General features: G+C 40.1%; 1 protein-coding gene across 1 annotated transcript; it reads right to left on the bottom strand.

The window, feature by feature from the left end:
* Nucleotides 1-1,268: 1,268 nt before the first annotated feature.
* On the bottom strand, nucleotides 1,269-3,751 carry LOC115364949 (early growth response protein 4). The gene is made up of 2 exons (XM_030059646.1): nucleotides 3,581-3,751; nucleotides 1,269-3,314 (listed from the first exon to the last, which is right to left on the bottom strand). The coding sequence occupies exons 1-2, from the start codon at nucleotides 3,735-3,737 to the stop codon at nucleotides 1,987-1,989; spliced, it is 1,485 nt and encodes a 494-aa protein (XP_029915506.1). The 5' UTR covers nucleotides 3,738-3,751; the 3' UTR covers nucleotides 1,269-1,986.
* Between the last annotated feature and the right edge of the window lie 6,344 nt (nucleotides 3,752-10,095).

Genomic DNA, 10,095 nt, shown 5'->3' with positions numbered 1-10,095 from the left:
GAGTCTTAACTGTCATCATTCTTGGAGAGGAAAAGAATTTGATAATAGACCATAATGCTGTTCAGTAATTGAGAAGAAATTATCATCTCTGTATTGTGAAAATGAATGACTGATTGAACAAAAGAATGAATAAACCGAGAATACCAGATCATCTCACTGACATGGCAAGAAAATATCCTGTTGGAGAGATTTGCTCTAACATGGTGTTCATCTTCACATTTATAAGCCATGAAAAGTGATCTTTGAAGTCAAGGAGATCCAGAATCACAGCACTGAGTAATAGGGTATTCACTTTAATGTGTTTGAGTCAAAGGCCCTCTGAGTCACAGGGTAAAACTGTGATGTCTAATGTTATGACAACACTATGTGGTGCCACAGGTGGCCTCTTATAATGTATATTTTGGGAAGACACAAACTCATCACCCATATCACTGCTCCCATGGGAAGATTCAGTGTTGTAAGACACAGATGGTCAGAATAAGGAAGGGAGGACAGCGATGCAGATATTTATAGAACAAGACAATTACGACTTCCAGAAAATGTTTATTTTGTTCATAAACTTTTTTCATAAAAATAACAACATCGATATTAATTTAAGGTATTGTAGAAATTGTGTATATACAAAATCTTTACTTGAACAGTTAATATAACTTAAGGCGAGTTAAATTACTTTTTTGCAGTACCCTGACTGTTGCTGATAATTTCACCAAACTGTCACCATTGTTTTTGCTAAAGTGAACTTTTCAGCATATATCCCCAGCAAATGATAGCAGGAGCCAAACCCTTTCATCTCCAAGGTAAAGTCCACAGAAACCCGCAGCAATGTGTGCTACCTGATTACTCATAAGCAATGTTTATATGTTCTGCTAGTCATGTCTAGCTTGATTAAACATACTTCTGTACATACTGTAAAATCATTGAAAAACCATACTACAACTAGTGTACATTCTTATCCCTCTCAGATCTAGATCAGCATCAATGAAATATTTCTCATCATATCAACAATGGGATGAAGTGCGAAAATGTTTCTGATATCAAACTGTAACATTTAAAATATTGTGTTGCTAAACAATAGCCCTCCAAAACCAAAACATTGTTAATGACTTAGAATGCATTTCACTTTAAAAATGAAGCTCAAATGTGGTAAATGTAAAATATACAGTTAGCTATAAAAATACAAAGAAGTACAGTAATACAAATATATTTATTTCCCATTTATGATATATCTTTCACAATTGTAATAATTCAAACAATTGTAACACAACACAAAGACCAATGACAAAAACACTGACAGCCAAATGATAAAAAGTTAAACAAACACTAAATCTGGGCAAAGATGGACAGCTTTATGGTCAAAGCCATAAATATGTTAGCCTACATTCATGTCATAAACCTTCACTGTGGAGTGAAAGACTACCTTGACAGTGGTCGATATTCCTTTAAAAAGAAAAAAAAAGAAAAGGGGAAAAAGAAAACACTGACATAAACATGCATTTTAAGAACCATTGTCCGAACCATTGCTCTAAAAATGCTAAAAGCAGAAAATAAGAATCTTAAGTGGAAATATCAATAATCTTTAAGTTTAAGTGCAATCCATCCCAGGTTCACAACGCGGATGGTTTTGTTATCGAGGTTGGAGCTGTCCAGATGAAGAGGTGCTGAACAGCAGTCATGCAATGCCGCAGAGAGGTTTGGCTCTGTTGACAGTAACAGCAACAAGTCACTGTTGAGCTGTTCACCCACTTTTACAACGTATGCATCATTGCATAGAGTCAGCAGCATCAACAGCAGGCAATAGGGCCAAAGCAGAGCCCTCTTTCCCCCTTTCTGCCCCTCCAGCATCTTCCAAAACCTCTCGTGTCAGGGTTGGACTTGCCAGTCAAACCAACTGAGACATCAACTCGTAATCAGCTGGCTTATCTTCCAAGACGGAAAGATCCTAATGTAGTGTGGACACATATAGTACTGTGGGGGCGTTATCACTCTTCAAATTCCCTCGGGAAGAGTGAATGGCCATGCACTGGTGGCAACCTGTGGCTTTATTTCCATTTTCTCCTTCTGTTTCAGGTGTACGCGTCCATGCCGTTTCCTCTCGTCGCTCCGGGCGAAACGTTTGCCGCAGACATCGCAGGAAAACGGCTTCTCCCCGGTGTGAGTCCTGGTGTGGGTGGTAAGGTGATCGCTACGGCTGAAACTGCGCAAACAGATGCGGCACTGGAAGGGTTTGTGCCCCGTATGAATGCGAATATGCCGGTTCAGCTCATCCGAGCGGGAAAATCGGCGATCGCAGCTCTCCATAGGGCATGTGAATGGTTTCTCTTTGGCCGGGCCGTGAGAGGTGGCGGGGCTCTTTCTGGCCCTCGGAGGCTTCGTCACACGGGTGTAACTTTGGGCAAAAGAGTCCGGCAGCAAGGAAGAATACAGGATGGAGTCTATGGTGCTCGGTAAAGCTGGTGATGTGTATAAAGAATCGCACTGATTGGACGGCTGTGGAAGTTCAACAGGGAATGTAACCGGCTTCAGGTTGGATGAGAGGCCCATCGGTGGCGGTGGGTAATTATTGTACAGAGGACTGGAGTAGCTCTGAGAACAGGTGTCAGAGAAACACGGCTCCTGCTTAATGCCTCCCTCGACTTTAAACTCCATCTCTGGGTTGGGGCAAATTGGGGGGAATGTGTCCAAGAGTTCCTTTACATCCATTTGCTGGTCAGGAGGGAAATCATTTGACATGGGGAAGGTTTCTGTCTGGAAGCCCGTTTCCAAACAGTCAGACTTATTAAATGTGCCCCACTCGTAACAGCTGCTTTCAAACTCGTTCTTGACCACAACAGGGAAAGACGCAGCTTCTGACTTTGGCTCAACCTTCTTCTGGTTTGGGGCCGAGGAGCCGAAGCTAAACTGTGAAGAGGCCGGGTCTTGAGTGTGGCTTCCGGCCTGATCGTCAGCAAAGCTCGGGCACGTCTGATCCGGAGAGTACACAGGAGGAGTGGGTCCGGAGCAAGTGTAGGATTGCCTCTTGGCAGGGTCTCCAAAATCGCCATGGCTGGTTTCCATCGGCGCAGGCGACGGATAAGTTCCCCGGCCATTGCCACTCTGCTGCACTTCAGAGATTGGCAATGTAGATATACCAACAATCTCTGTGATCATGTTGAGAAGTGTTTCGGTGCTGCACGGCGCCCCCTGAGATGCTTCAACATAGAAACTGCCGGAGTAGGCGAGGGAGGTGGGGGTGTAGGTGTCTTTTGGGCACTCGCAGGGGTTAAAAGCAAATTCCGAGTTGGAGGCTTCGGTTTTGAGGGTTACAGGGGTTCCCTCTGTTGAATTAGAAAGAGAGAAAACTTTGTCATGACAAGTGTTCCATTTCAGAGAATCAGCGCAAATTAAACGGGGAAAAGAAGAACCATTACATAAACATTCATGCGTAATCGGCACAGGTTTGCCTTGATAATAAGTGCCTTGATACATATGTAAAGTACTATCTCCTCTTGATTTTCCCGAATTTGTTAGGCTATATTTTATTTGATATTTCTATGCATGCACATTTTATAGCCTGCGCGGTGTTGCAATAATGCGAACTCACCGTGGCCAAACTGGGCAGGTACCCCCCGCTCTGCATCGACATACACCTCCTGGTTATCTTTCCGCACGCTATTTTCCATTCCCAGGGAAGAACTGTTGCAATTTTCAAACTGGGGGTAAAAAGAATCTTTAGCATTCAAATCCATATTGTTCAACATAATGGTGCACTTAGAAGTCCGTGTCTCCCAGGGAAATGACAGAAAGGGAGATGCAAAACGAATGCAAATAACTGTTTCTTTCAACACCCCCAGATGGTTTCAACAAATTATCCAAAGTGGTCTGTCTGTGTCAAAAGGTGTAAAAAGCAAATTAGGTATTCCTTTTCGTCTCAGCTCCGCGGTATTTGCTGCTGTGGATTTCACATCAGCGACTTCCCCTCTCTCTCCTTATATACACTTTGGCTGCTCCCTCGGCCCTCCTCCCCATTCATCAGCTCCAGTGAGAGGATTCCCCGCTGCGTGTAAACTTCATGCCCATATATGGACAGAGGATGTGACGTGTCCCCTCCCCCCTCCTCCCTCCCCAAATTGGAGAGATGGAGTCTGACGTTGCAACAAGTGGCGACCAGTGCTGGGTGGTAACACATTTCAGCGATTTCATTTCTTTTTCACAGCATCGAATAGTGTAAGGAATTATTATTTATCGTTTGGTAATAACAGTGAAATTACCGATTCAACACATGAAGTTCACACTCGTGTTATCGCCCCCCTCCAAACAGGCAACCAGAGTGAAGCTGAAATCTCCCAAACTGCATACCACCGCCATCCCCCGATTATTTTGGTCAGGAACGCTGTTTTCTCACATTATCTAGCTCGGACGAAAATGGCAAAAATATTTTTTTTAATTTCTCGGGCCAGTAGCTATTCCAGCGTTTATGATTTTAGGGAAAGAGATGGTGGCAAGGGCATTAGACGCAGACGCTGTTTGGTTACCTTAATTGATGATTCACAGGAGGGTTACCTCGCTTTTGGGGGTTGGAGGGAATGAAGCTACCAGTTTAGGGAGTGTAATGAAAAAGTAATGTAACGAGTAATGTTATCAATTAGTATTGTCTCCTATAAGAACCAGAAAATTGCTGGCAAATTACTTACTTTAATGAGGAAGAACAACACTGGTGGTGAGGTCGGGCTACTATCTGACCTGAGGATTAATAATTCATTAATACCTTCTCACATATTTTGTTCATTCCGGTATGTGCAAAACAAAGAAAATGCATACTTATACAAATACCCACATCCGAATCCAAACATTTTTACACCTTTCATGACTTACTGACGGCAGGAGCCTAAATTGGATTATTGTGTGAATAATGTAGCTTGACTCACAGCATCCACACATATGTCAAAGACTTTTCAGGTAAGCATCTCATACAGCAACAGAAGATTTGTCCAGAGTTTTTTTTTATTTTTTAGTATTTTTTAATTTTCTTCATTCACTGAAGGACACTTATTTATAACGCAAAATACAAGAAGAATCCTTTAGAATAGCCTTATATACAGATATTATGTTTTAAAAGAGTAACCTGCTCTACAGATATTCACAGCAGAATATAAATGCAGTGTCCTGTAGGGATATTATAGTGATGGACATAGAAAAACATAATGTACAGGAGGGGTAACTGTGTAATTTATACCATTACACTATAAGTTACCACCCTATAGAAATATTATAGAGATTTTTCATTAGTGGAAATTTGAGGTCTCATTTCTGCCTGATAGGTTAAAAGGTGTTCAACTTCAAAACTTCATTGTCTCCGGTGCGGAATCTGGCTTGCAGGGAGATCCATACAGCGCAAGAAAAATTAACTAAGAGCTAAAACACAGAAACAGATATGTCACTGCCACTGAAAGAGCAGTAGAGTTGCATGTCTATTGATTTCGATTTTGACTTTATTTGTAAGGATTAGCCTTGCGGGAGGGACCGCCTGCTCTTTGTAGCCCTGACAGTCGACATTCATGTGCTATGGGAGTTAAGGACATGCAAAGGCATTTTTTTAAACTGCCAGTAATATGTGCAGTATATATTTTTAAAGGAAAATTATTAAACGAGATTTTTTTTTTGAGTAAAAATCCATGATACCTCTTGTCCTGTTAGGGAACACCTAAACATGTTTAACTTATAGGTGACCCAAGGTGAAAGCTGAGGTAACCTGAACATGTAGTTATATTTTCTATAGTCAGAATCGGGTAAATTAGCTTTCTATGTGTTTATAAGTGAGAATTAGTGAACTGAATTATGCATAATCCTAAAGATGGATATACGCAGGGTCAACTTTCCTACAGTCCAGAGGTTTAATTCATCCCTCGCCTTAGCAGAGATTTTCACTCTGCGCCAGTTTAGTATTTGGATGCATGGTCTGGATGTTTTCAGGGGTTAAACTGAACATCCCTTCCTGGTGGGCAACTGCCCAGCTTTTGTTTTCGCTTGTTCACTTCCTCTAGTGCGGTCGCTGGAAATTGTGATCGCTTACACCGAGGGCGAACTGCAAAGCTCTGTCCAAACGAAGCCTTGGCCTTTAAGGAATGAAGGGAGTCGATAACACCCCTGAGGTGTTCAGTGGTTGAACCCAACTGTTCACATGACATTTCAACCCCCAAAGCATTTTTTTTATTTTCAGTTTCGCATCTGTTGCTGGGTGCACTCCGTGGTCACATTTCCTATTACAAAAAGTCGATATGCTTTCATAGGACGTTGCTGTGTGCAGTGGCCCTCTGGCACCAGTTTGAGTTTCAGCACCACGGATAGCGACGGTGCAGTGTGAAGTCTGACCAACAGGGCTGCTACAATAATACATCTGACCAAGGAACAACCCACAACACACAGGCCCCTTTATACTGAATGATTCCTGTGGTTCTGCATTTAGGTGAAACACATTGCATGAAATCAATGCTATCCTGCCTCAGAGGGCTATAGGGAAATTTCAGTCACTACTAACACAGTCATTTTACTGGATCACCTTAATCCTCCAGTGCATTTCTTTCTCGGTGGGAGCAGTGGTCAGCAGAATAATAATGCTTCTATTCACACAAGAGCAGTGGCCCTGTGGCTGAAGTAGCGCAGTACTATATTACCTGTATGCTAAGGCTGTCGAAAGCCTCAAATTTTATTTTTTGTGTCTCTGAGGCAGTGTATTCCACTGTCATGATGAAGATGGAGGCCACAGATGGTCCCTGAAAATCAATATATTTGTGGTGATGGACAGTGACCTTGCCATGTAGATGAGTGGCTCGGTGAAAGAAATGCATTTCTCCATACCACAGCAGACACACAATCACCAAAGCAACTTGATTATTTCTCTACTTAGATCAAATCCTGCACTAATACGGCTACTGTGTGACTGTATAAGCTCAGGTCATGTACATATCATCTGAATATGCTTTATTATGGATGAGATTAACTCAAAATTAGAAAATGTGTAGGCTATAAGGAGAGAAACATAATTGTGTCTATTTCAGCACATATGCAACTAGACTGCCAGACCTAATAAGCGACATGCTTGTGCTTTTACTAGACTATTCAAATTTTATGTTATCTCCTTCAGTACTGAGGAGTGAAAAATATATCAAAGGATCTGTGAGTTGCTGCCCTGTCATCTTTTTAAGTTAGCGTATGATAATAGCATATAAGCTCTTTCATTGCGGCTTTGACATTCTCTGGAACAAATCGTTTTCACCTTAGATGTGCACTCTAATTCTAGGCCCAGAGATGTTTAGCTTTGAGGAACTGCCTCCAAGTAATCCTGAGTCTATTAAAACCAATCTGATCACACAGAGTTCAGATCACGAGATGCTGTTATGATAACTGCAGTGTGGCTGTAACCTCTCTCCTCCATAAAATGCCACAGCACACGGACTAAGTAATGGATTTATGTAATGTTAGCACTTACTGACATTATAGCGCAGGGGTAACGCCATACCTGTAAAAGTTAAATGAAAACCTTTGTTGTATTCCAGTGCATTTAAGCACGGCGAGGAAAAATGCTCTCGTTTCTTAGGGAACAGCGTGTTAGCTTGAGAAAGAATGTAGTGCAACACAAAGCTGCTTCCATGGTTTAACAAGGATATTGACTTCAAAAGAGGTTCAAAGCATTGGCTATGGTTGAAAGATGAAGCACTGCTATAATGAAAGGATATCTAAGAACTTTTACTCAACAAATCATTTCAGTAAAGCACAAGTGGAACATGCATTAATATAGTCCTTCACTAAAATATTTCACACCATGTCTTTCTAATTAGCTTAGGTATCTGTTTGACCTCCTACACAAAGCAACAAACTACACAGCACTTTACTCTGAAATACACTGATTTGTGCCAACAATAGCTATGACTGGTGATGACGTTTCTATCTCAGATTTGTTGAGAAGAATTACACCTTATGTAGCCCTTCACTGAATGTCAGTGTGTTTGATTGACCAAACCAGCCCTGTGTTATCCTAAAGTGAAATGTCCATAATAAAAAAAAAAAAAATCTTTAAACGCACATATGCTGCTGCTATAAATGTAGTGATTTCATGTTTTAATAGTAATTTAGTAGTTTTAGCTTTATATTCTGATGTCTTTTTTTTTTTTTTTTTTTTTTTTTTGATATGAAGATTTGGCACCAAAACAACTCCTGGAGGGAAAATTATTTTTAAGATTACCTTTTATGATTAAATGGGTTGATATCATCGGGACAGCCCTGGACTGACACCTATTTCCTAAAAATAATTTGTTTTGATTATGTTTCTGTTGCTGGCTACATTTTTTTTTTTTGCTTTAGGGAACGCTCTGTTCTGGGTCCAGCTGTGGTTCCTTCTTCTTCATCCTGCAGATGGTGAGCTCGAGTGCAATGTATGTTTTTGTGGTCATTGTTGTTATAACCTTTTCATTAATACTTGAAGTACTATTCATTAGTATCATTTTCACGAGAAAGGGGTTGCTATGTTGAAAATACTCAAATATTTCTTTCAGTTCGGCTTCACCATCCTGCTGAATTGGCAGCGCTACAAGTCTGTGCTGCTGAGGTTGAGGACTGAATGTTCCAAAATGTCCTTTAACAAAATTCAGACAAATCTGAGGTTCTCATCACTGACCCTGACATAGACAAATACTCTCATTACCTGTCTTTTGTTCCATACAAGTGTTTTTTTTTTTTGTTTTTTTTTAAATGATTTAACTTGCCAGTGCATTAGGACCTATCCATCCACCTTGGCTGCTGTATGATCTTGTTCTCCTGTCTCAAGCCTTAAGCCATGGCACAGTGCATGGTTTTGCCTGACTGTGCAGTCAAATTACTGCTGAAAACCCAACAAACATCAGAATTTAAGATTTTAACTTACTTTAAATATCTGGACAAATCTTGTCTCCAGCTACATCCCAGGTTAGACTAAACAGAGAATCTCAGGTGGGGCCAGAGTCTAGACAAAAATTTTGATATTTGATTTTGAAAACTAAAGCTTGGGAGTTCAAGCTAACAAAATTATTATGATCTTTTGGCTTTTATACATTATGTCTGTGTGTATTCATATGTAGGATTTTTTGTTGTTCATACTGGCATGAATTGTTTTTGTCTGCAAACCACACTGTAACTCTGTTTTGGTAAGAGCTACTGAGTTTACTATTAATATTTTGAGCCAAAAGAAGAAATACAGAGGACTTTCACCCCCGCTACTGAGAACAAGTGAAGCATTTCTGCCAGTTCAACCTTGGATTTAGAGCTGGAATTCCAAACTTTTGTGGTCAGTCAACTCTGCTGCTTTTTTGATTTTCAAGTTGTTGACCCAGACTCTCTATCCAGAGTGTAGGAGTTGATGTCAACTGTTTTTGGTGTTGTTTCTCCATCATTACTCGACAGTATGGAAGACATTACTTTAGTTCTTACTTCAAAATAGATCTCTATCTTGATGTGCAGTGGTTCCTCAAAGTCTCCATATGTTGGCATTTTGTCAACCAACTATGCATCCCACACTGTATGAGAGTAAATAATAGAGAGAGATGATCCATACCAGGAAACCCACTGAGATGCAGAGGCTGTCGATGTTTGAAAAAAAAAAAAAAAAATCACTTTAACCTACCATGATTTACAAGGGTTATACATGAAACAGGCACAGTGAAATTTGACAAAAAAAAAAAAAAAAAAAAAAAAAAAAACAGAAGGTAGCAACAGCTTTGATGAAAGGTTATCACAATATGAAGAAATATCTTCAATTGTAAGGTTTCTGTAATTAAAATATAATCTTGTTATATTTATGAACACAGAATATAGTTTATTATTGGCATTTATTATTTATAAACCTTTTGGATCATCCTTTTCAAGAATGACAGTAATGCTGGATGGCAATGTATACAGTAAATAAAATAATCTATGGGACCTTACATTAACATGTGAGATGTTTTTTTTTGAGCATCTATATGGTAATCAAATGCACATATATCATACTGTACATACATTTATATTCAGCCTCAAGAACGGTGCTATACTTTCAGCTAATACCATTTAACTTCCAAGATGCACAGCAGATTTTTTGGAGCAAAAAGC

This window comes from Myripristis murdjan, chromosome 1, assembly GCF_902150065.1.
Source record: "Myripristis murdjan chromosome 1, fMyrMur1.1, whole genome shotgun sequence".
NCBI lineage: Eukaryota > Metazoa > Chordata > Actinopteri > Holocentriformes > Holocentridae > Myripristis > Myripristis murdjan.
The sequence above is the reverse complement of the archived record's forward strand: the minus strand, read 5'-3'. Positions and strand labels throughout refer to the sequence as shown.

Coding starts and splice junctions, on each gene's coding strand:
- LOC115364949 (XM_030059646.1), bottom strand. CDS start 3,737: ATGTTGAACAATATGGATTTGAATGCTAAAGATTCTTTTTACCCCCAG. Junction 3,315..3,580: donor ACCTGCCCAGTTTGGCCACG/GTGAGTTCGCAT, acceptor CTAATTCAACAG/AGGGAACCCCTGTAACCCTC.